General features: G+C 40.0%; 1 protein-coding gene across 1 annotated transcript in view; it reads right to left on the minus strand.

Annotated features, from left to right (window-relative positions):
• The window catches only part of PITPNC1 (phosphatidylinositol transfer protein, cytoplasmic 1), a 77,970-nt gene that overhangs the window by 20,678 nt on the left and 30,139 nt on the right, over window positions 1-27,153 (minus strand). Inside the window, exons 2-5 of the mRNA XM_010002789.1 lie at window positions 22,522-22,670; window positions 19,218-19,306; window positions 18,761-18,768; window positions 4,356-4,427 (exon numbers count right to left, since the gene is read on the minus strand). Coding sequence (XP_010001091.1) covers window positions 4,356-4,427; window positions 18,761-18,768; window positions 19,218-19,306; window positions 22,522-22,670 — 318 coding nt within the window. The remainder of the gene's footprint in view (window positions 1-4,355; window positions 4,428-18,760; window positions 18,769-19,217; window positions 19,307-22,521; window positions 22,671-27,153) is intronic.

Here is a 27,153-nt window from a genome sequence, read left to right on the forward strand (position 1 = left end):
TGATAATACCTCAACAACAAATTCAGTATCTTTTTCCTAAAAAATCCTTTTCCATTTTTCTTCCCTCTCTTCTAATCTCAGGCTAAATTGCTGGCTTCAACCTCATTCAAATGTAGGTAATCCAAAATTTTACTTTTAGGACCAGTCACCACATCTACCCTGTTTTGGGTATATGAAGCCAGACTCTGCTGGATCCATTGGTTACATCCACACCAGCAAACTCCTCACTCATCTACACTGCTGAACTGGGAGGGCCAAATCTGTGCTGTTTGGCTTGGCTCTGTGCCAGCCTCTGTCATCCTCCCTTGTCATGGTTGCCTTTTCTTTTATCATCAGGAGCATAGAAGGCATTAAAAGGATCACTAGTTGTTCTGTCTTTACTGCAAATGGAGGGTGGTTTGTTTTTTTTACCAGCCTAGATACAAGGAGTGTTTCAAGCCTTTGCCGAAAACTGTAGCCAAGGCAGAGAAATGAAATGGGTAAGAGCAAAACCATATATATTTTTTTTTTTCAGAAAAGCAGAAAACTCCTATCAGGAGCATAGAAGGCATTAAAAGGATCACTAGTTGTTCTGTCTTTACTGCAAATGGAGGGTGGTTTGTTTTTTTTACCAGCCTAGATACAAGGAGTGTTTCAAGCCTTTGCCGAAAACTGTAGCCAAGGCAGAGAAATGAAATGGGTAAGAGCAAAACCATATATATTTTTTTTTTTCAGAAAAGCAGAAAACTCCTAAATTAATTACCAGTAGGTAATATGGTAGCATATGTGATCATATCTCATGTGCTAAGTAATCAGACACCTGTGCCTATCTACAAATTTAAGCCAAAATTACTACACTGTTCAATATTCAATGTGGAAATGTAATTTACTGAGATGAGAATTTCCATTATAGATCAAATTTCTTCTTCTATTAAATCTGACTTTAAGAGGAATGCCTGAAGGAATTTTTCTCCCCTTTTTCTGCCTCCCCATTTTTTCTGCCCTGCCAACAAAGCCAACAGGCATCCCAACAACGTCCATCTTGGCTTTGCAGTAGCTGGTTGCCACAAGATGACATCTCAGGGAGACAGGCAGGTTATGACGTGAGTGGCATGACAAAAATATCTTTAAACATCAGAACTTGAAATGTAATAACATTTATCTCTGCCTTTCTTGCTATTCTAGTGATTCATTCATTGCCATCGAGGTAAAAAATGGAAAAAATGAAGCATCCAGCTAGATAAGCCTCCAAGTTTAGATGCATACATGCACAATATGTTTCTTTTTTAATTCAAATATTGACATTTCTGTGAAGCTTTTGGGTTTTCTCTGTGTTATATTGGTGTTCATTTATATGTATATGGAATACAGACCTACCTCTTGTTTTCCTTTGGCAAATGGTCATTCTCAGACATTTCCAACATGATATTATCTTTGAAAGGCAAGACGCACATTGACTGACAAAGACTTAGTGCTGTATCTCTGATGACTTTATCAGCCCTGACACAAGCACTTACAAAAATGGGCCCAATGATACCCACATTTTGTCATCTTGAAATATAACTGGCTCAAAATCTTTACACCACACATCCATTACTCTTAAGACTAATGTTATTCTTGCTAATAAATATCATGGCCCTTCAACAAAAAGAAAGATTATGTGATTTTAAGACCTTGCATCCTGCTTTTCAATACCCAGGATCCAGCCATTGAGTTTTCCAGAGCAAAATGTTATGCTACAAAGAGCAAAGTACTGTTATGTTTTACATACAGTGAATTTCCATTCTTGACAACTACAGGATGATTTTTGCAAGCTGTGCTTTTGTACTTTCCCCAGACACTATCAGATGGCAAAAATTCACTGCCCAAATATCAGCAGAAATTAATTAATTCTCTGACTAAAAAACAAAACAACAAAACCCAGTCAAACATAATGATTCTTCTGCAACCAACAGAAAATGAAAATGTCTCTGAACAGAGTTTGCCTTCACTTCACCTTTGTCTCTGCCTTCAGCTACAGATGGTTTTTTAGACATCTTCACCAGGACTGGAGCACGGCAGGCAAGAACAGGGAGTTGCAGGGCAGGAGATCACCAGGCACTGATTATAGTATCCACTAGAGCCATGTGGTGGAGACTGTAATCAACAGAAAGCCTAAGCTGGTGCATTCCCCACTAAAATTCAAAATAAACAACATGTGTGTCTGTAGGGTGTACTGGAACAGTAAGAACGGAGATGGGAGAAAAGGGAGAGCAACACAACGTTGAGAATAAAATTAGCCTGATGTGACATAAATACTGACCAGTTGATAGACTGTGAAAAGCAAACAGTATCAGCCCAAATAAAACAAGAGGTTAACAAGGTTTGCTCATGAAAACCACAGACTAAGCCTTAATTCACAAACAAGCAGTAACTTATACCACTCCTGCCTGTGATTTCTGACCATTTCATTAATTAGATAACCTTAAGAATTCTCTTGTATTTAACTTACAGTTTAATTATTCAAAATACAGATTTTCTATCTCTATATTCAAATTCCCTAATTGCTAATTTTTCCTATGGGAAACAAACTGTGCCCTGAGTCGTTATCCTGCACTTTTCCAGCCTGCCTCCACTGAAGCTACTGTAGGCACCTGCATCTCCCTCTTGCAGCAGTTCCCACTGCTACCTTGACTTATGTAAGCAGCTGAAGATGCAATGGGGAAGCCACATTTTCATGTACTCCACAGATCCCACCTACAGTGTCATTTACATTTTGTCATTTCAAATAAAAGCAAACCAAAAATAAAATTTCTCTTCAAACTAAGAAGTTTACTTTTTAAAAGACCCATAATGAGGAAGGACGGGGTGGTCTGACTCATTGGTCTAGTTCCCAGCACTCTTAATGAAGCCATCAAGCTGCAAAGTGGCAGTGACAATATTTGATGTACTAACATGTTAATCCAACACTGCTCTGCTGAGGAGCGAGTTGCCATGTGAACATCTAGGCGCGAGGCAGCGCGATCAGCTGCGCAGGGGCACCAGGAGTCACAGCTGGGGGGGTTTATGGTCCTGCACTGCTGCCATCTACACAAACTTCAAGAGTGTTTTAATCTAAATAAAGGGGTTTATTGTCCATTGTACTTCCTGTCAACATCATTATTTGTGCAAATCAAGTGCAAACTTTAGCAGATCAGAACACACTTAAAATACGTTAAGGGATGCCAAAGCCATATAGAAAAATCAAGTTCCAAAGCAGATTTAATTATCTTAGTTTCTTCTACCACAACAATCGGCAAGAAAAATCAGGAGGACTTGAGCATCAAGATATATTGCAGTCATCAGGTAGAATTTTACCATGCAACATGTTAAATAAAATACTTCTCATAACACACCAGCCTGCTGCATGACAACAGGAACCTGAGGGCATTTATATTTCTCTCTTCCACTGATCAATACAATTAGTTATAGAGTCCTTATTTCTATTTATTGCTTTTTACAATTAGTATCTACTTTACTAGATAGCATGGAGATGAAGAACAGATTAGAGTTCAAAGATTTAAAAAAACCTGTATGGTTTAAAAAAAGTTAACATCAGTCATGCATTACTACCCTCATTACTGTAATATTAATATTAATGTATTTTGCATTATAACTGCAGCATTTACAGAATTACTTACACAGGCTCAAACATTTATCAAACATTATTCTTTTCTTACAAGCTGTATGACTCTCTTTGCTCTCTGTCAGGCCAACAAAGTCCAGCTGACCTCCTGCCTTCTATTCCTGAGCATCTCCTGACCAGCAGCTGCTGGCTACTCACTGTCACCCTTCCTCCAGAGAGGAATTAGCATAGTCAATTATCCTTCTCATTTCCAGCTCTGAGAACTTTGTAACATTTTGTGATTGCCAAAAGCATCACCTCAATAAGTCCAGCCATTGTTCCCTAGAATTTGTTTACTGAGATCTCTCATCTCTGACCATTGTTTAGTTTCCTGTTTGTTCTTCCTAACAGCTCCTTGGAATTCAACCCCTTTTATTCAGAGAGAATGATGTGGAGCAGATAAAGTGGAAAAAAAATTACCCCCAAAAAGCCTAATCTTTTTTTTACTCCCCATGAATGTTCTTCAGGACTAGGCTCACATATGCAGACAATGTTGTGTTTAGAGAAGTAATAATTAGAATGTGAAGTGCAGAAGGGAATCATCTTATAGTGCTTTAGAGGTAACTGCTCTGCAAGCTGACAAGCAACTAGTGAACAGGACACCAAGGGAGGTGCAGAGGCACAAGCCTGACCAGGCTCTTCTCCCAGACTAAAAGACCTACTACAATCCCCTCCAGACACAGATGATTAACTACAGGGTAAAACTAAATTTTGAAAAAGCCACCATACTTACACTGTCATTGCTTCCTTTGTTGTCCTCGTATTTTGTCTCTATATGAATGGAGAATTTCGGCAAAAATGAACACTGCAACAGAAGAGAAATACATTTGACATCAAAACTACACCTTGCTCCACCAGCTCACAGACTCACTACACCCTGCTTTGTGTCAGCTTTCTTATTTCTTTCTCATTACTTCAAAAAAATGTAAATATAAACAACAAAAAGGCAAAAGTTTTTATGATTCTGGAGGGATGTAGAGGTTCTACCTGAAAGCTGAACACTAAAATGAAAGCATAAATAAATTAGTATAAGTACTTTGGAATAACTAAACACAACAGTTTTCATGCTCATATACAGAAGAGTACAAATGTACTGATTGTCTTGTTATAAACTGAGTTCACTAAAATCTTGAGAGCAACTAGGTATTTGTTATCACAATTGCTCTGTCCCTCATATAAAATAACCCAAGGGCACTTTTCTAGGTGCGGGATCTAAGGTGCTCACCACAGACAACAATGCTTTGTGAGGGCTTTTTTTTTCATTTTCAGTGAGAAATGAATTTTAGCATAAGGTCCTTTTAATGAGATTTTGTGGATGGCTAACACATAGTTGGCTTATGAAGACCAGGGTTTATAATACTAGGGAACACAATTCCAGTGGAAAAAATATTTCTAATATCTTTTCTTTAGCATTTCAGGGTTCTTTCAAACCAGCTTTTCAGATAGACAGAGTAGATGGCTCACAAACTCTGAAGGACACTAGTTCAGCAGCTTTACTCTTACTCATCAAGTCTTGCATTAACTGCCAGTGAAACTAAAGTGCCAGTTCCTTGTATGATGCATCACTAACACCCTGTGGCAAAATGTCTTGTAAAGACTTGGACTGTTTCAGGTGCTGTACATACAGATTATCCAATGAGGACATTAGGGTGCCTCAGTGCTCACACTGCTGTTGGTTCAAGCTTGGACTTGATCAACTTTGATCAAAGGGTTCTGCTAAAGGTGAAGCTGATGACAAAGAGGAGAGGTGATTTGGAAGGCCACCTGCAGGGCAACAAAACTGCAATGGGAAGCCAACTCCTTTGAGACTACTGAAAATATTTTCCTGATTCCACAGGTATCACCAAATAATTGGTTGTTCAATCTTCTCCTGATCACAGGATATCCAGTATTCAATGGGCACATCTAGAATCAATCCTTGTTGAAAAGATAGAGAGTGTTTTGCCAGAATTAAGTTCTAGTGTCATGGAAGGCCTCTGGTCAAAGGGACCATGAACATGTCCATGGAACATGTTGGTGCTGCAGATGCCCAGACTGCACGGGCTTCTCTTCAGACTTCAGAGAGGTTCTGCCTTTCATTAAAGCTTTCTGTGGAGTGGCACTTCCATAGGTGTCAGTCCAACCTGAACTGTGACCAGGCCTCAGCAATGCAGCTTGTTCATTGAGTTAGTATCTGGGAGGCAACAAAATAATAACCCCCCCGCAAAATCAGCAGCATGTGGAGTGCAGGATGGGGCAAATTCAGCGACAGGTCTGATAGCTCCCATGTTCTGTGGGCAATTAAAGATTTCCTACATATACACCTCAGGAAGTGCCTGTTGAAAAGACACAATATTTACAAGCAGTTGATCAGAACTGGGGATTTCCTAACACAAACTAACACCACAAAAATCCAGATAGTCTCCCATTTGAGGTTTCACCATGTATCTCAATATACTGCTCCTATTCTGGCAGACATCCAAAGGCATCTGCAAACAGAAGCCTCAGCAAACAGGCACTACAGGAAAAGAAGCTGGGGGAAAAGAAAAAAGCCAAGGTTTTTCTTAAGGCTCTAATTTGCATCTCCAAAATTAACCAAAAAATAGAATAAACATCCTGAACTATATTAACTGGAAGAAGAGATTAATAAAAGGGGTTGATTAAAAGAATTCTATAAGCAAATGTTTCTAGAGTAAGAAAAGTTATGTGATGTTACAAAAAATAGGGAATGACCCAGGAAACACAGGGATGCCAGCATGTCCTACAACACTTCATGTCTCTCAGAGGATTTGTATTCAAACAGCACAAACCAACATTCTAGTTGTTATCTGTGTTTGAAGGAGAACATGAAGGGTTGAAAAGTAAATTACTACTGGAGGTGGATTATGAAAAGCAGATTTCAAAAAAAAAGTACAGTCTAACGACAGACATCACCTACTGCAGAGTTTTTAGAGCACTTGGAAAATAACTGCATTGGTGCTCAGGTGGTAACAACATGGGTCATTGATGTAAAAAATGTCAACCATGGCAGTTTACAGAGATGTAGAACTATAGGGGGCACAGCCCAGGTGTGCAGAGCTTGTGCTGACAACAATCCAGACCTCTGCATTTGGGGGAAAGCATCCCTGAGGAAAGGAGACTGCAGATGAGTACTGTATTTTATCAGCAGCTGCTAGTGCTGATACAGAATGCAGTACCTGGTACTCGATGCTTAGGTCTGAATAACAGCTTTTAAAAACATTTCCACTGAAAATGGTAGAGATGTGCATCATACTACTTATGATAAACTAATTGCTTAGAACACTTACTAGGAAAACACAGTTTATTGGCATCTTGTCTGCATCTTTCAAGGTTACTGTTCTAGGCCACGTTTTACTTGGATGCTAATGTGCATTAAGTATCTCTCATGTTGATCTGAGGACCAAACTTTGATTCTTTGCTACACAATTAAACAAGATCAACAGCCCCTAAATAAAATCTAGTCACTGCTAAAAATAGACAAGATAACTACATCAATGCTTTCTAACTAGTGGAAGGGTCATCAAGGCTATATAACACTTGAGCAGACTGAGTATCTAGGTCAGCCTTGTGAGTTCACAGACCTTTAAGTTAAACAGTCTGAGTGCAGAGATTGGTCAGAACCCTCAGTGGCTCCAGGAACTGCAGGGTGCTGCAGTTCTCTCACCTCTGTTAATGAGTAGCAGGGTCCACCACAGGACTTGGTGCTGCTCTCCTGGTCTCACTGTCAGCTTTGAAAACTCTATTGACAGAAGGAACTTCAGTACAGCATCTTCTGCACCTACAGCTCACACAGAACTAGCACCCTTGCCAAAACAGCTCCTTGTCCCTCGTCCTGATTGAAGTATCTTTACTTATGATCTGCCTTCAGGAGTTGTTGGATGGATCACATTTTTCAATACTCCAAAACATTTCCCTTTATCAGAACAGTTGCTCTTAGGTCACAGCTTCAAGAACAGTGGAGGATAAAAATGCAAAATGTGAAAAACCTTTGTGGTGTTGATTTGAAGCGTGGCTACAGTTTGAGTAAATTTTGAACAAAGCCAAATGTCAGATCACCTTCTTACCTTCCTGCTAAAAGTGCCTCCTGTTTTCAATCACTGTCTAGAGTTTACCAGCAATGAGTCAGATCATGACACTCTGCAGCCATTTCATAGATTGAACTGAAAGTTGCCTTGGGCTGCCCATGGCAGTTCAGCAAGACACTGCTTGAATCTGGTTGTTGTTTCCTGTGACCCAGAACCTAAAGTCTAATTAAAAAAAAAACCTAGAACTTTTAGTCTTGTGTCTCCAAAAAAAAAAAAAGAAACATTAAGAAAAGACTAAGGATCTTCAGTGTTAGAAAAGAACTGTAAGTGCCATTTACCTCAACCCACCTTGTTAGAAAGTCCTTTTCTCCATAAAGCTACCAAAAGTTAACCTCCTGTGTATTTTGTATGAAGGGGAGGGCTGTGACAGTCTAATTTCAGATTAAAAATGGGGATGCAAAATTTACCCCAAATGCAAAAAAAAATTCACCAAAAGGTTCTCCATTGCAAATAGATCTCTCAGAAACTCAACCAAGTGGCAACCAGTTTTAATAGCTGGGGGGGGTCTCACTGGCCTTCAGGAACACTTAGCAGGGTCCAAATTTTTGAATATCTCACAGACTGTGTCTCATGATTCATCAGCTGCACTCTGACTAATTGGCAGAGGGCTCTGGCAGAACCAGAAAACTGTTTATGCATCCTTCAAAATACTTTATTATTCATCATGCAAAAAATTGTTGGGGTTTATTTTCCCCCTCCTTAAGTGTCTGTGTATTTACTTAGCTGGGGATTAAAAGTGTTATGCAACAGTCAGAATCAAACTGGGGAGGGAATGGGAGGTAATAAACCTTTTAGTTGATTTTTTTCTTTATTCAAAGCACCACTCCCTTTCTGCTCTGCCTCCCTGGGGTGGGTGCTCTTCCAGCAGCAACCTGGCAGCTGATGGACACCCTGAGCACACACAGGGCACTGCTTCCACTTTGCCATTTCACAACCTCTACAGCTTGCAAGGTTCCTCCTTTGAAACAAATAGTGGCAAATTGAATCTTTAACTTGAAATTAGACTTAAATTCTACATAACAGGCCAAAATCTGCAGTCTTAGTGTCTTCAGGGATAAGGTTTCTTTGTGTAAAGCTCTCAAACAAGGGGTCTTTTGTATTGTCACCTCCAGATTTTTTAGATGTAGTATAAACTAGTTAAAAAAATTGTTAGAATCCAGTATATCTATGGCACTCAAAAACAAAATAAGGAGAATGTGTTTTTTTTTGTTTGTGTTCTGTAACTTTCTATATTTGCTATCCCTTTTGGAAGAACCAGGAGAGATTTAAGGCTCAAGAAAGCAATCTGTGCAATAACCAGTCTGCAATAGTAATTGCCACATGTGAGCACAGCTACTTCCAGGTTTAAATAAAGTGAAATGAAGGCAGCATATGGAAAACACAGACTGCAGTTGCATTTTCAATTCACTACAGATAACCTCTTGAAAAATGAAAGGCCTATTTTTAGCACGATGATTGATTAGCGTTGCCATAGCAATAAGCAACACTTAGAAGAACAGGGTAGAACCTAAGTATGCCAAAACACTTGCCAGAGTCTTAAAGAGACAGTCAAACAGTGTTTTACAATCATTTTATGGAGAGGGCCATAAAAACTAACCTTTGCATGGTAATTACACCCAAGGTGGCTGCAGGATTTACTGTAGTTGCCAGCAAAGACACTGGACAGAAGGTGACTGGGAGAGGTTTCTCTCCCCTCTGTAACCTGCTTAGTGAGGACAGTTTCCCCACTACCCTCTTAGCCAATATCATTTTCCATTTGGTTTCTTTCTGCAGAACATTCAAAGAACTGCTCAAGATCCCCTCATCGCACTGCACTTCTGCTGCTCCTTGTGAATATTAGTCCACAATCCGTGGGAGATATTTTTTTACAGTAAAAATTAATCCCACTTTTTTTTTATTTTATTCATTTATTTTTAAATTAAGCAGCAGAAGCACATCCCCCTAAATCTTCTCAGAAAAGCCTGGAGAGGCAGGCATTGCAGGAGATGTTCCCTCGGATCTTTCATCACTTTTCAGAATGACAATTTTTTTCTTTTTTAATATGGTCACATACACAGGAATTTGGCAACACAGGTGGAACTGGAGAGCAGCCTCCATGGAGCCTAGAGCTGAAGAGCACAGTAACTGTTACAATGAGGTGACACTGGCCAAGTAGAATTATACTAGCTTTTTAAACAGGGCATCTTCTAGATATCATGCCCTTTGAGCTTGACATCTCTGAGCAGTTTCAGTAGTCAGTGAGCAACAACAACAATTCTTTGTTGAAGATCAAATCCAGATGGAGTCCCTACCTCCTTAACAGGCAAAGGAGCAGTGGGGACTGTGGGGTAGTGGAAGGTCTCCAGACTTCCTGAGGCAGGAGGGAACAGCTAGCACTGAAAAGGGCAAGGAGGGAAAACAGGGAAACACACAAACAACAGCCCTGGAGCAAGAGGGGGCATTTATAAACCAGGAGGATGGATGGACCAGAAGGAGAGATGTAACATGGGAGATTGCCAATGTCTTTGGACAGTGGCCAGGACAGAAGAGACCTGGATATGGCAGAACATCAAAATCTCACATGGATAAACAAGATGTCGTTTCTACAGTTTATGTGCAAGAAGATGGGTGAAGATAACTCACTGGTGTCTGTACAGCATATTTTCAAGTACAGTCTTTCCTACAGCTATATACAGAAGTTTTTTGGAAAATGACCACCATGTTATTGATGACCTTCAGAATAGTCAGGACAGGGTTGCATGTGAACACAAAGCTGCTCTGAGATGCAGGTTACACAAACCAGCTCCAATCAGGATGACAAAGTCAGAAGAGAACAGCTGGAAAGGGCAGGGTGATGGCAGAGCTTGGAAGATGTGACTCAATGGAAAGGAGGGGAATTTGGAAAGCAAGATAGGTACAGGAAGGTGGCAAAGAGCAGAAAAAGTGCTGGTGAGCGGAAAGAGTCGGAACAATGCAAAAACAGGGCTTGAAAATAAGCAAGGGAGATAAAATCTCATAAACAAGCTCAGGAAGAAAACCATGGTTTGTTTGTATTACACACAATAGCTTCAAGATGAACAGTCAACTAACAAGTGGCTTCCAACCACTATGAAACCCAGCACGTATCTCTGCTTTTCCCATCCCTTAGGATCTCCTTCTCTGAGACATGGGAACAGTAGCCTGTTTATTGAGGAAGAACAGAAGTGAGAGGCAGTGTGCACAAGTGAAAATGACAGTCCCCTGACTCAGAGAGGGGCTTGGATTGCTTTGTAATAAGCCAGTGGTGGAAAAAGGGAATTATCTCAAGCAGTTTGATTCATTCTGCTTCAGTGGGATTAAGCTATTAAATGAGAACACAGGTTTGCAGCTTTCTAAAAATATATCATTTGTTTCTTATAAATACTATAGAGGTCCTTCCTTTTGCTAGAATCTCTAAAAGGAACCAGGTATCTGCTTTCCTAGATGCCACCAGTTACCCTGTCTTCTAAGCTGGGAGGTGAGAAGGGAGGAATTATTGGTAGTAACTTGGCATTAGGCTCTAATCCTGCAACATAGATTCTGTTGCTTTTTTGATGTACACTCAAGCTGGAGAAGTTTGTGCACTGAAGACTGATGGGTTACATCCCAATTTCAAGCACTGGTATCCAGATGAAGAGAACACAGGAAAAAGCCTCTCCAGATTCCTTGCAGCACTTATCCAAAACAACTTTTTTTTTTTTTTCTCCTTCTCAAGTCATCTGATTATAAAAATAACAATTACAAAAACATTTCTTCCAGATAATTTACTTCATGGACAAACTAGCAGCTGACTAAGTGAAACATATAACTTGCCTGTTCTCAAAAGTAATCAAACCAGCAAGTCAATAATGGAACATTTATCAACTATCACTGTGGGACCTTGACACATACCAGATGAAATAATTATATTTGCCTCAGTCATTTTCTGGAGAAGAATTAGTGTCATTGTGATATATCATCAAAGGAATTGCTATCTCCTGCTTTCTGTTTCATAACTGTTTTTCATAAATATCCTGGATTTATATCCTATTCTTAAGTTTAGACATAGGCAGGTTGGAAGAATGCTTTTCCTCCTTGCACAGAGTAAAACATTAGATTTTTAACCTTTATTTTGCTTTATACACTTAACTGTGGATTGGCCAAAACGAGACATAAAATATTATCCAGCTGTTTCTACTATTCAGCCCCATAATTGAAATATTGCTAACAGCACTGGAACTGGTCAGGTCAGACAGCAAAACTATTTTAAATGATTCCTGGTAAAGACCCGAACCTCACCTTCAAAGCCAGAAGACTTTGCTTAAATTCTCTTTATCTTTTTACTAACCTCTTTGTACTCCAACTTGACAGCTAAACTTCGTTAGGCTAATTTTCACTGTACTTTGTTCACATTAATTTTTTGCACCATGGTTGAGTCACCATATGTTCATGATCTGACTCTTTGTTAGCTGGAGGGTCCTCTCTTTTTGTCCAGAATCTCACCTGTCCCTTGAACAGGTCAAACAGGAACTTGCTCTGTGCTGCTTACCGTCTAACAGCATCCCAATGTAGGTAAGAAACTTAGTTCTCTGCAATTCTTTTTTGTTTGGTTTGCAATAGAGACAGGTTTGCTTTCTAGTTCATTATTTCTAATCTAGCTGGACAACCTCAGAAAGTAAAATAAGAAAGCTTCCTGAAAGGTCAGTCATTCTTGTCCACACATCTAAGACTAGAGTATGTATTTTACACTAAAGATACATATTTGCAAATGCCATGACAAGCTGCACAGAAGGGCTTGCTGAGAGCTGCAAAGGATTTTGCCTCCATCTTCCAGGTGGAAAAAGCTCCAGCAAAGGAATTCTTTCTAAAAGCCAACAGTTACACCAGCCATTCCTCAGCAGCACGTGCAGCTTGTCAGGAGGCCAGAACTAGAACCCAATCCTGTCATTCTGCTCATAGGGCAGAATCCCAAGGAGTTACCTCCACAGGGCTCCCCTTCAGCTGATGCCAAATACTGTGTCCCAAATTTATGAGCTTAACATCAACCTAATCACCACATTAAATGAACTCCTACATTAAAATCATATGTTTATTTTAGCAAGATCTTGTCAGGTTTCTAATGACAAGATCAAAACCAAAGCAGTTCCAGTTCTAAGTCTAAGAGATATTCTCTCACACAGCCCTTAAATAATGCCCCAGCCTCTAAAACAAAGGTTTGAACTTTATAGAAGTATGTTATTCCTAAAATAGTATCCCCAAATCTGGATTACTTCCTTTGACTTCAGCTTCAGAAGTATTTCTTCTACTTCCTTCTCCACCTCAATGCCAGCAGGAAGCTTGCAAGGATTAGCTCAGCTTTGGTTCAGCATTTCTGGGGACATTCCCCATGTCTCATCTTCCTGACAGGAAGTCTTTTGTACTGCAGCTTTAGTGAGGCTCTCCACCAACAGCACAGGGTACATTTTAAAGTGCTCTACTCTGCAATATTTCGCATGCTACACACCACAAAAGGATCACATCTGCAATAGTTTTGTGAAGCTCATTATCTTAAGTGTGTCATTTGCTTTACTGACTATTAATATGGTGGAGGAGAATGGGTAGGAGACCTGCTGCTTGCTGTCAAATTTAGAGGTTTGCTGGGTAACAAATACCATTCCTTAAAGCAAATGCCATCATATTTTATGACTAGGACCCAGATTATAGAATCCTAGTATCATGACATTCTAATTTCCACTCCTGTTTTCATGCATTCAGGCACTGCTGGCTTTTTATGCTACCATTGCAGAGAACAATATTCTGGAAATTATCTTCAATGCCTGCTGAGCTTTTCTTCTTTGAAGATGTTCTAATTTCAGGTCCTTAAACAAGGTCATATTTATGAAATCCATAATATTTAACAGGAACATCATATTGATGAAATTATTCTGCGTTGAATCTCTGGATGCCAGTGTATGTGCTCAAATGCAGTTTCTCAGCAGCCTTCATATTTTACAACTGAAAAACTTTAATACTATAAGCAAGATTCAGTCTGCTGTTTACATCCTCTACCAAAGCACTAACATACATTGAAATAACACTACTGACTTTTAGAGTCCTTGATCTTTATTTAGGATGAAACTTAGGAGGTTAAGTAAGATGTGAACACAAAACACAGCAGTATGTACCTGACTCAGCAAGATTATATTTATTTATCCAATTACCAGCTTGCCTTCAGAATCAGTCTTCCTTCAAATGAGGCTCAATTAATTCTTAGGATGTCCCACAGACCCTTTGGAGGGAATTTCCTGCCTTTAAGAAGAGGGTTTCCAAGCTCTTTTCATAGAATCATAGAATCACTGACTCAGCAAGATTATATTTATTTATCCAATTACCAGCTTGCCTTCAGAATCAGTCTTCCTTCAAATGAGGCTCAATTAATTCTTAGGATGTCCCACAGACCCTTTGGAGGGAATTTCCTGCCTTTAAGAAGAGGGTTTCCAAGCTCTTTTCATAGAATCATAGAATCATAGGATCTTAGGGGCTGGAAGGGACCTTGAGAGATCATCTAGTCCAACCCCCCTGCCAGAGCAGGGTCACCTAGAGTACATCACACAGGAACGCATCCAGGTGGGTTTTGAATGTCTCCAGTGAGGGAGACTCCACAACCTCCCTGGGCAGTCTGTCCCAGTGCTCTGTCACTCTTACAGTAAAAAAATTTTTTCGGATATTCACCTTGAACCTCCTATGCTCCAATTTACACCCATTACCCCTTGTCCTATCACTGGTCATCACTGAGAAAAGCCTAACTCCATCCCCCTGACACTCACCCCTTACATATTTGTAAACATTGATGAGGTCACCCCTCAGTCTCCTTTTCTCCAAGCTAAAGAGACCCAGCTCCCTCAGCCTTTCCTCATAAGGGAGATGTTCCACTCCCTTAATCATCTTCGTAGCTCTGCGCTGGACTCTTTCAAGCAGTTCCCTGTCCTTCTTGAACTGAGGGGCCCAGAACTGGACACAATACTCCAGATGTGGCCTCACCAATGCAGAATAGAGGGGGAGGAGAACCTCTCTTGACCTACTAACCACACCCTTTCTAATGCACCCCAGGATGCCATTGGCCTTCTTGGCCACAAGGGCACATTGCTGGCTCATGGTCATCCTCCTGTCTACCAGGACCCCCAGGTCTCTTTCACCTACACTACTCTCCAGCAGTTCAGCCCCCAACCTGTACTGGGACATGGTGTTGTTCTTCCCCAAATGTAAAACTCTGCACTTCCCCTTGTTGAATTTCATCATGTTTCTCCCCGCCCAACTCTCCAACCTATCTAAGTCTCTCTGAATGGCAGCACAGCCTTCTGGTGTGTCAGCCACTCCTCCCAGCTTAGTGTCATCAGCAAACTTGCTGAGGGTACATTCTATACCCTCATCCAGGTCGTTGATGAAGATGTTGAACAACACCGGTCCCAGCACCGACCCTTGTGGGACTCCACTAGTAACACACCTCCAACCAGATTCTACCCCATTGACTACAACTCTCTGACTCCTTCCTTTCAACCAGTTCCTAATCCACCTCACTTCCTGGTCACCAAACCCATACCTGATCAACTTATCCACAAGGATGCTGTGGGAGACGGTGTCAAATGCTTTACTGAAATCAAGATAAACCACATCTACCGCTCTACCATCATCTATCCACCTAGTAATTTCCTCATAGAAGGCTATGAGGTTAGTCAAACATGATTTACCCTTGATAAAACCATGCTGACTGCTCTTGATGACCCCCATGTCCTTGATGTGCCTGGAGATAGTCACAAGAACAAGTTGTTCCATCACCTTTCCAGGGATGGAGGTGAGGCTGACCGGTCTATAGTTACCCGGGTCCTCCTTCTTGCCCTTCTTGTAGACTGGAGTGACATTTGCTATCCTCCAGTCCTCAGGCACCTCACCTGTTGCCCATGATTTACTGAAGATGATGGAGAGTGGCCTAGCAATGACCTCCGCCAGCTCCCTCAGCACCCTTGGGTGCATTCCATCTGGACCCATTGATTTATGGATGTCCAGATTACTCAACTGATCCCTAACCCAATCCTCATCTACCATGTCAAACTCTTCCTCTATCTTGACTTCTTCTGGGGCTATATGAATCTGGGGCTCATAGGGAGACCCTGCAGGAGTGAAGACAGAGGCAAAGAAGGCATTCAGCACCTCTGCCTTCTTTATATCCTCTGTCACCAGGGCTCCCACCTCATTCCTCAATGGGCCAATATTGCCTCTATTGCTAGTTTTGCTAGCTATGTATTTGAAAAAGCCCTTTCTATTATCCTTAACCTGACTTGCAAGGTTAAGTTCCAAGGAGGCCTTAGCTTTCCTAATTGCCTCCCTACATCCTCTGACAACAGTCCTATATTCCTCCCACGTGACCAGCCCCTCCTTCCATGATCTGTAGATTTTCCTTTTCCACTTAAGTTTGCCCAGTAGTTCCTTCTTTAACCATGCAGGTCTCCTAGCACCCTTACTAGATTTCCTAACCATTGGGACGCTCTGATCCTGTGCTTGCAAGAAGTGGTCCTTGAATGTTGACCAGCTATCTTGAGCTCCTTTATCTTCTAGCACCCTGTCCCATGGGATTTCCCTTAATAGATGATTGAGGAGACCAAAGTTTGCCCTGTGGAAGTCCAGGGTTCTGGTCCTGCTGGGTATTTTGTTCCTTCCACACAGGATCCTGAACTCCACCATCTCATGATCACTGCAGCCAAGGCTGCCATTGACCACCACTGCTTCAACAAGGCCCTCCTTGCTGGTTAGTACAAGATCCAGCAGCGCTCCTCTTCTAGTCGGCTTGTCCACCATTTGCATTAAGAAGTTATCATCAATGCACTGGAGGAACCTCCTAGACTGTGAAAGGCTGGCTGTGTGAGTCTTCCAGCAGATATCAGGGTAGTTGAAATCTCCCATGAGGACCAGGGACTGTAGTTGTAAGGCTGCTTTCAGTTGCCTGTAGAAAGCCTCATCAACCTCCTCACCTTGATCAGGAGGTCTGTAGTAGACCCCTACAACTGTGTCACCCGCACCTGCTTGCCCCTTAATTCTTACCCACAGACTTTCAACTTGCCCCTCATCAGCCCCTGCACGAAACTCAATACATTCTAGTTGCTCTCTCACATAAAGAGCAACTCCACCACCTTGCTTCCCTGCCCTGTCTTTCCTAAAAAGCACTTTTACATATTTTGGGCAATGCCTGTGGGTTTATTCTTTCTTTTAGAATTCTCTAACGAACACAGAAAATCAAAATGTAGAGAAACTTCCCAGACAAGAATAGGAATTATTCCCAGTGGTGTATTTTTGTTCCAGATTCAACAGTTTGAGGCAAAGGCAGTTCCTCTATTTCCCTTGAAGACATTTACATATTTTGGGCAATGCCTGTGGGTTTATTCTTTCTTTTAGAATTCTCTAACGAACACAGAAAATCAAAATGTAGAGAAACTTCCCAGACAAGAATAGGAATTATTCCCAGTGGTGTATTTTTGTTCCAGATTCAACAGTTTGAGGCAAAGGCAGTTCCTCTATTTCCCTTGAAGACAATTTCATAGTCTATCAGTTCCATTAAAATATACTTTAGATTTTTGTCTGAAGTACAGTTTCCTTAATCTCATCCCAATATTTCTAGTTCTGTTTCTTTGCACCATGGTGAGTAATTAGTCCCCAGCTCCCACAGGCAGTTATACTGTCACTTAGCGACTGTTTTGCCTCCCTTCTACAGTTGTAGACTGATTCAATTTTTCTTTACAAGTCTCTTCAACCCTGGAATCATTTTTGCTGATGCTCTTGGACATCCCTTTAGCTGCATACCTTCCGCAGACCTTCTCTGATGTGTTCCAGGTGTTGTCTTATCAGAATAGATAAAGATCACCCCTTGATTCAAATTCTGAGTTAAGCTTTGCTGTTTGGTTTTGACTATGTATTGCATTTCAAATTCAGACATGTTCTGTCTGCTACCAGGTATCAATACAACAGAGAATTTGTCATTCTCCCAGACCAAGATTAAACTCTTAAAGCAAACTGTGACAGACCCTACTGAAGACGCCTCCTACAAAATAGCTGAGACTCTATTCAACCATTACTACTGACCATTATAGGACACTTGTCTCTCCTCTGACAATCAAATTAATTTAAAACATGACACAAAACAGAGTATGCAATAAGTAGCTACAGTACTTATTGAAAAGCACAGTGCAGTGCTTTGGATTTTCAAACCTGGTCATCAAAGTTTCAACTCTAAGTCTTCGGCTTTCTTATTTGAGCCTTCATGTCCCCTTATGTCTTCTCTTTCACATTTATCACATTAAAATAATTTTCCTGACTGTATTCTTTACTAGTTAAAAAAAAAAAAAAAAAGAAAAAAAAAAGAGGCAAAAATATTTTGAGCACTGCAGAGTTAAGAAAAACAAGTGGGCTATGTTTTATCTACTGTCAGAAGTTCAAAACTAAATCAAGGCAGGAGTTTCTGAAAGGTCCCATCACCTGGAACTTCCTCATCACCTCCTCCTCATCTTACAAAGGTTGCTGAAAAATTACTGTGTATGATTGAGGCCAGCACATTGAAAACTATTTTTCTCATGATTTATGTGCTATATTTTGCCTTAGCTCTGCTACAGGGAATAGCTGATTTTTCTGGGCACCATGCCCAGATTATGTTTAATTTTGTCTACAGATTGTACAGTTTCCCAGATACTACACCAGAGATGAGCATTTTCTAAATTAATAAAACAATAAATAAACTCTTTTCTTATGTCTCCACATAATAACTGGATCCTTAAAAGCCTTGCCCTGTTATATAGAAGCTTCTCTTTGTACAGTCAGTGGCTAAAAATATAACAAATTGGTTTGAAGTGATAAAAAATAAGGTAAGTAATATATAGAAACCCCACAGATTAGAAACCCCTTCCAATTTAACCTTAAATTTCTTAAACAAATAGATAACAAAGTTCTACTGTTGAATACATCAGTTACATTAAGAAGAAATCAGTTAGTATTCCACTACTGTATTTCACATAATTATTCTATTTTTAGAATAAAAAGAGGAAGAAAAACTTACTGTGTATTCTGATTCCCAATTGTCCATTTGCAAAAAAAACCAAAACGATGAGGGAAAAGAAAAAAAGAAAAGAAATGTGAAATCAAACAATGATGCAAGATCCTTACAGTAAACATGCATAAATATGAAAAAGAATTGTGTCAGATAATCTGATTGATATTTGACTAAAGTCTATGCGACAACAAAGGGTACAAGTCAGCACAGAATCTAAGCACCTGATGTTTTCTTTGCAAGGGAGAAATTGCATAGATACAACACTCCAGTTTTTACATATCCATACTCTGTAATCTTTATTTCCTGATATTAAGGAATATAAGATGAAAAAATGTATGCAGTTTAACAGAATTTGTTAAAATAACTTGGCATCTGTGGCTCAATATGTAATTTGGAGCTCCTGAAGACAAGCTAAACTATCCAAAGACCACAAGTCTGTAATAATTTCTGCTTTATTCCTTACCTGTGATTGTATAAGGATAATAATTCCAAGCCTTCTCTGTAACATAAAATATTTTGGGAACAACTGCTCTAGCCCAGCTAGGCAGTTTGCTGAAAATAAAAGGAAAGTATGACATTAGAATACATTATGAGTACTGTACAAAACAAGATGTTTCCAAACATGCTTGTAGTTGGACAGGTATTTAACAGGACAGAGCAACACCCTGATGTTTCTACAGTGTTTTCATCTCATGGCTGTGCAATCCATGTCAGCTTTCTACACAGGCATTTATTAATCCAAGGCTCCTGGTTCCCCTCAAGTAAGCAATGTGTTATGGGCCACTGCAGTCACCTCCGAGCAGACTCAGCTGCAGACTTCAAGAATGTGTGGCCTCAAACGGTAGGTCATGGACAACTCAGCAGGTTAGATCTTCTAAGGTGTGTCTGTGTCACCGTGTTCTTAACCACAGGGAGGCACTCTCCAACCAAAGGTCATGAGTAAATATTTGATTTCAGATCACGTTGATCCCGATTCCATTATTTCTCAGAGACTGTTCTTCCTCCATATTCACTGCTGGCACACAAACCCTTGTTCAACTCACCCAGCATTCAGTATTTCCCACACTACCAACCCTAACTCTTCAGAAGGAAGCTTTTATATTAAAATTAACAAATCACTCAAAACATCTCTGTGAGGCTGGCAGGTACTATTGGTCCTGTTTTGCTGGTGGGAGAAGTAAATCCCCAAAGTGGAGAGAATTAATGGAACTAACAGATGTCATAGCTCAGAGCTCAATCTGTCAAGAGAACTTAACCAGGTGGTGGTGCAACAGTAGAATAAGAAAGGAAAGATGTGGACACAGAACATGGGAAGATTATTCAAGGATAATTAAATAATGCTATGGAAGAGTCGAAGCATATTTTTTCTATGGATCTTTGCAGGGTACCAAAAAAGTGATGAATAAACATTTTAAAAAGAAGGCAAGCTCATGAAAATTTATTTTTCAACTCTTTCTTAATGACATCAGTTATAATCACTGAAGCTGCCAGGAACTGCAGTACTAGTCACTCAAAGGAAGGCAGACCTTGGAGACCACAAGTATCACTGTGCTTCAGAGACTCAGTTACAATCGTGTTAGTCTGGTGATGTGAAGAGCAGATCACCCAGCCTGAGACTGAAGCTTTACTGAACTAAAGTAGATGCTTCCAAACCTCAGTTTTCCAAGTGAAAATACTTCTGATAACTGTGTGCAGAAAGTAAATTAACCTTCCAGACTACCAAATTTCTGAGGAAAACACAAGGTTTGGATCATTAACCCTTATTTAACCATGATTTAACTATACATAAATATTATATTTGTCCAGAGGCAAAATGCAGATGTTAGTACATTGTCTAAATATTCAAAGTCAAGTGCATTGACTTTGCTTTTTGAGGGCATTGCTCAAAACCAGGTTCTTTTTACATAAACCGTTCTTGTATAATAGCCTTTTCTGCAGCATTTTACATACTGCATAATAGGGTTGAGTGTATCAGATCTTCTGTTTATTTTGTCAGCCTCTGTCAGTGTCTCTTGATGACTCCCTCTCCGCTTCCTCCCTTATCCTGCTAAGCTTTCCTCTGATACCTCAGTAATAAAAACCAGAGGATGCAGACTTTCAGCTCCTGAAACAATGCTCCAGCAGGAGAGAAGAGACAGTAAACATGCTGAATATAACTAAGTTTTACACAGGCACTAGAAAAATTGTCTTTGTTCACAGTACATCTTGTATGGCAGCACATCTCCTTGAGTGAAGCCTTCCAGAGAGATCCTGGCATCCCTGCAAAATCCTTGGTTGCCTGAAAACCTGCTGATACTTTCCATAAAGCTTTAATAGTTCTCCACTATCTGGTGGTATCGTGACACCAAAACCAGATTCAAATAGCAAATCTGGTGATGATTATCAAGGATTATTCACAGTTATCATTGAAGTCAGTGAGCCTGACCTCAAACATCCACCATAGCTTCAGGTAAGCTACCCAGGCTGTAGGCACACAGATGTTTTTTGTCATCTTTGGGAACAAGATCCTGGGTCCCATTGCCTGCACCACCAGAAACTACATGCTTTCCAGATACGTCTTCTACATGCCTTCTAGGACACAGTCCTTGCAGCTATTCTGAATTACCCTCAAGTAGTAATTCTGAATATGCTCTTTAAGCCTTATCTCTTATTAACATGAAGGGAAGAAATATCCAGAAACTTCTATAAAAACCCTATAACTGCTAGGAGCTGCACCAGAGGAACACGTATTGATTTTTCCCAAGTCCTGTCTGTGAGAGAACAGTGACCACCACAATAATATTAAATATTGGCAAGACATATTATTGGACTCCTGTGTGTGTGTGGCATCCCTGGTGATTCAATTTAGCCTGAGTTAAGGTCAGATAGAGGAGGATTGCAGGGAAGGAGTAACTTCAATGTAGAAGCAATAGCTAGAGTGTTTCTATGCCCACTCTGAAATGCTGCAGAGCATCAGTTTCATAAAATGAAACAGGCCCAGAGGAATAGAAGAACTTCAGAAAAGCACTGATATTAAATTAGATCAGCAGTAGTAAAAATAGGAACAGATTGAGTAATATCTTTCATAGGACACAAAGAAACATATATAAAAAAACTTCTCTGGCCTCTGAGTGTGGAGGCATTGATCCTCAGCTGTATAATTTCACCATAGGAAGAGACATACATTTAACTTTAAGAAATTATGGAACTTCAAGGAAACAAAATACATTTTTCCATCAGGTCTTTAAACCTATTATTTTGGTACAGAAGGTCAGGATTGTATAAACCTAATGGTCACTCATAACATTGATTCACTGCACTGAGCCAAATCTCTTGTCATCAAAAATTGGGTACTGGCTTTGTGACATTACTGTGAGATGAAAAACCCTTAAACCATTTCATTAGGTTGGTTTGGGTTTTTTTGGGGATGGGGTGTTAGTTTGGTTTGTTTTTCAGTTTTCTTTTTTTTTTCTTTTCCTCCTACTCCTCCTCCCCAAATTTTGGAAAATAGAATGACAGTTAAATTGCAAAGAAAAGCTATAATTTTCAGTGCACCTTCAAGTTGTAATTCTTTCTCCTAGGAAAGATACTTCAGAAGAAATGACAACTAATCCCTCTGTGTGAAGCCACTGAGCTGCCCCACCTTCCATCTTCCTGTGGCTGCCAGGAAGCAGCCTGTATTTATGGGAGCACATTCTCCTTGAAACAGAAAGGCTGTTGTCTGGAAGGGACATTCCTTGCAAATTGTTACAGCCCATGTTGAGAGAAAAGAGTTTTACTGCACTTGCCTGTTGAGATAGACCCGTTTCTCTGTTAGCTGACCATTGCCATGGTTTGGATCTTCATAAGGCTCATTCTGCACCACTTCCACACCTTCTCCTCGGTCACTCTGCTCATGGCTGTGCTTGCTTATCATGTACAGCTGTCCAATTCTGTACTGCAAAGCAAAAGCAAGAACAATGGATGAGCTTTGTGGAACATCCATTCAAAAGTCAACATCATACAATGACTTAGCAGTACCTGCAAATCAAAGGCAGATCAAGGCGAAAAACAGTATTTTGCAGCTTCATTTAGACCTGTGAGCTGGGGTCCTCCAAATATCTACTAAATCCAGAGCATCACTTTTGGAAAAAAACACTCCAAAACTGTGTGTATACAGATGTAAAGAATCAGGCCAGTCATTTATTCTTAGACTGTATTTGTAAGTGTATCAGTTAAGCATAAATAAACAATGAATCTACTGCTTCCAGGTGCTGACATGCAAGGGGATTTTAACCAGAGGTGAACTCTAGAATTCTATGGGACACAGGATTCTCCTGTCACACCAACATGATGCCAATTAATGAAGTCCTGCAAAAAGATTCAGGAGAACTGTAGCTGAGTCACAGAAACAGGAGTGCCAGCTCTTAAGAGAAAAACCCCAGGTAGACTAAGTCCTTCAAAAAAGAGGTTTGAGATGAGCAATTTGGAAATATAATTTAAATTAATTTAAGCACTTAAATTATATTTTTTTCTATAGGCTCTTGAGTTAGTTAAGAAACCAGAACCCAGGAGGGTTGATTCAGCACTACTACCACAGAATAATAAATTGTTGTACCAGAAATTTAATTTTTTTCTTAGTATGCCTGCATCTGCACCAGAGCTTTTGCCTCGAGAGAAATGTAACAAAAAATACACCATTGAAATTTCATTAGCAAATATTTTAGATGAAAGTTGTACTTTCCCATTCATTTTTCTGGTCTGATATTTTTTATAGTTGTCATTTATTCTGAAGTATAATTTCTAAGAGAGAGAATAATAGAGGAACCATTTCTCCTCCTTGCCCTTCCTTTCCCTTAGACACCAGGAGGAAATTCTTCCCTGTGAGGGTGGTGAGACCCTGGCCCAGGTTGCCCAGGGAAGCTGTGGCTGCCCCATCCCTGGCAGTGTTGAAGGGCAGGTTGGATGGGGCTTTGGGCAACCTGGTCTAGTGGGAGGTGTGCCTGCCCATGCAGGGGGTTGGATCTAGGTGATCTTTAAGGTCCCTTCCAACCCAAACCATTTTATGATTCTATGGTAATACTCTTTAAACAATTTGATGCTGGCACTACCTCCTGCCCGTATATTCAGCTTTCTCATCTCTGGTACTTCTTTCGCACAAAATGTCCCTGTTTAAGAGATAAGCCCTAAAATTCCTTTTCTTGCTAATTCAGTTATCTACCCTAGACTCTACTGAATCTTTTTCTTCTGTATTTCATCCTATTTAAACATTTTGTCCTAATCTTGAAGGCTCTGAAGAGCTGTAGTCCTCACACATACCTTTTAAGTAGTTCCACGAAAAAATTGCCTTCTCTTTTTCACTAACAAGAACTGATTGCACTGATACACAGGCAAGGCAGTTTGTGGACAGAGGCAGCATATTTTATTTGATCAACTAGTACAGTTGGAAAAGGGGGAACTTTCAGGCCCATGAAACTGTTCTTCATGTCTGAAATCAAAGCAACACACTTCAAAGCTAAATGCAAGTTGACAAAAAAATGCTTTGCCTTTAATTTGATATGTATCAATTAGGCCACCTGAGAGTAAAGATGCTCACTGCCTGTGGAGTGATAAGAATGTTAGAAAGGAGGAGAGGTGATAAGGTCCTTATCTTCTAATGGAAAGAAAGAAATCAGTAATTTATAGCCTGTGGAACACAAAAAGGTTAGGTGAGGAGACGGGAGAGGAATTACAATTTGTCACAAATCCAGTATTTCTACCAAGATTTTTGTTATCCCATAAAGTTAAGACTTTCACTTGCCATGGACATCTCTGGAAAGTGATCATGATTGCACATGTCGCTCTCTGCTTTGATTTCCCACTTCCACATAGTCCTTTGCAATTTTGCTCAGTTTTAGTGGTCAAATACAGACCTCAGCTTCTGCTGTACATACTGGCTCAGAAACACCCCGATGAAGGTCTGTTCACACAGACAGCTAACAGTGGGATTGTGCTAAGGCACTCACTTGCCCCAGCATTGTGAATCAGACAGATCCACCTATAACCACACCAGGAGCTTTGCTGAGATTGTTGTTCTTTCATGGACCCACGCTACCATAAAATGCTGGCTAAATAGCAGGTGACAAAGGCTGTAAATCTGAGGACACGATCAAGAGCAGGGCTGTCAGGTGGAGATGGTTTTACAGCTGTTGCACAGCCAGTGCTTAAGGAAAGGTCCTACTGCTCTCCCACTCTCCCATTAAAAGCTCACAGAAGGTATCCAAGGCAGCTCAGCACCATGCTCCTCTCTGGGGAGATACTAAAGAAAACAAAGGCAGCACAACAGCTGCTGAACAGCTCTTCTGCAGGAGTCCTGCTGCAACCCACCTCTCCCCAGGTGATGACCTCCCATACTGAGGGATCTGACACCAGTCAAGTGGAAATAACCATGTTTCACAACTGTGGAAATGACCTGCTAGAAAGCAGCTGTGTTCTGCAAAAGAAACACACTTTAACACGTACTTCCAAGTAGCCAACTTAGCTCTTTTGTGTGCTCTTCATTTGTTTTTATCTGGTTTATAAAATTGTAATACTCTAGAGCATGATGAAAAAAGCATTAACTTCCAAAATTCTAGTACTTCACTAAACAAGGGAGTACACAACTATTATTAAAAATAAAATAACCTTTTAAAATGTGTATTATTTTGTTTCCATGAATAAAATCCAAAGCAAATATGTGTCTTATAGAACTCACTTAAATTCAAATGCCTAAGAAAAAAACCTCACTGCTTTTTCTAGGTTCCTATTGTGGAGAAATATCACTTAAGGAATATTTTACAGCAGTAAATAATACTCATTGTTCCTGCAAGGGTAAACTGATGTGCCAGTGTTACCAATGCTGCTGTATCACAATCTGAATTTCTGTGTTCTTAGCTGGAAGGTAATTTTCCAAGCCCATCTCCTGTTTCAAGGCAGTCAGTAACATTGTGCACAGTAGCACCTGATCTGAATTTGGCTCTGGAGAAAAGCTCATTGGTTGAAAACTCTTCAGTTTAGTAGGCAAAAATCAAAGCAGAAACTTCAAAAAACAAATGCACTGAATGTGGTGTTAGAGATTTCCAAGGATATTGTCATGTAGCTTTTGTAGGAGACTTGATGCTTCTCAGCTCCTACTGAGTTAATTGTCTCAGTGGTATCTTCTCTTTTCCCCCAACAGGCAGATGGTGTTTGCCCATTGGGAGTTTAGTCATACAAGAAACAACATTTATGTTAGTAACACCATAATGATGGCCAGTCTGATTTTGTTTAAAATTTTAAGTGAGACTAGAATAACTTTTTTGGTGTTCTTGAGACAGGAGAAAAAGGAAAAAAAAAAAAAAGATAAGAAAAATAGACTGTCCAACCTAAACATCTTCAATTTCTAGAACTCCCATTGTCTTTGGAAGAAGCTGCACAAGAAATCCTTGTACAGACATGTCTGAATTTTTTTCAGCCTGACTAACTAGTGCTCAGATTTTGATCTAATACTAGTCTTAGAAGAGAACCTTTCCAACTTCACCTGGAATGTAAAAAGTAACATTCTCTCAAAGGAGAAATTACACCAAAGCTATCCACAATTTTGAATTTTTATACCATTCCTCAAAGTTCTTGTCTGAATGCTCACATAAAATAGAACAGATCGATCACTGGCTGCATTCTATATGGCAATTCTCAGATACAAAAGAATTGATGAACTCTTTAATCTACATTTACTTTTCTCTTACCAGACTAAAACACCAGAGATGGTGCAGCCTTTTCAATTTATGCAATTTATTGTTCTAAGTCAGTAGTGAGATCCCTCCCTGCAGTTAGAAGCTGGAGTCCAGAAGATGCTGAATGTCTTTTATACCTATTAGAGGTAATGATAGTTCAGTGCACTGCGTTTTGACACTGGAAAGTATTTCTCACACAGTGATTCATGCTAAAACATGCTGGTAACTTCTGGTCCTGTCCTCAGAAAACCACAAAGGTAAAAGAGAAAAATTTAAACTTCTTCATCAGTTGTATCAGCCTGGCCACACTGAGTCCACGGACAGAGATTATGGCAATACAGTGGCAATTTGATTAAGGAGCTGTGAGTTTCAGAATGCTGTCTCCTTAATAGAAAGCAGTCTTAAAGCTGGTAGGTTTCTGATTTATCTTCAAGTCATAGGCTTTAGAAAACTCTGTGTGTGCTCCTTGGTGAATGTGTTCCAAGATTTCATTTCAGACCAATTTTTTACTAAAAAGATTAATAGGAATATTATTCAGCACTTGTACAATTATTTACATGTTTAGATTTGTTTAAAAAAAGATCTGATTATTCCTTAAAGTACCACCATGAGACAAGCATAATGGCCCCTGGGCAAGGCACTTGTCCAAACATACACAGCCTGTCACTCCAAGCAATCTCTTAGCAACTGGTTTACAAACATATTTTTTTA

Source organism: Chaetura pelagica, unplaced genomic scaffold (genome assembly GCF_000747805.2).
Source record: "Chaetura pelagica isolate M959 unplaced genomic scaffold, ChaPel_1.0 scaffold47, whole genome shotgun sequence".
In the NCBI taxonomy this organism is placed as follows: domain Eukaryota; kingdom Metazoa; phylum Chordata; class Aves; order Apodiformes; family Apodidae; genus Chaetura; species Chaetura pelagica.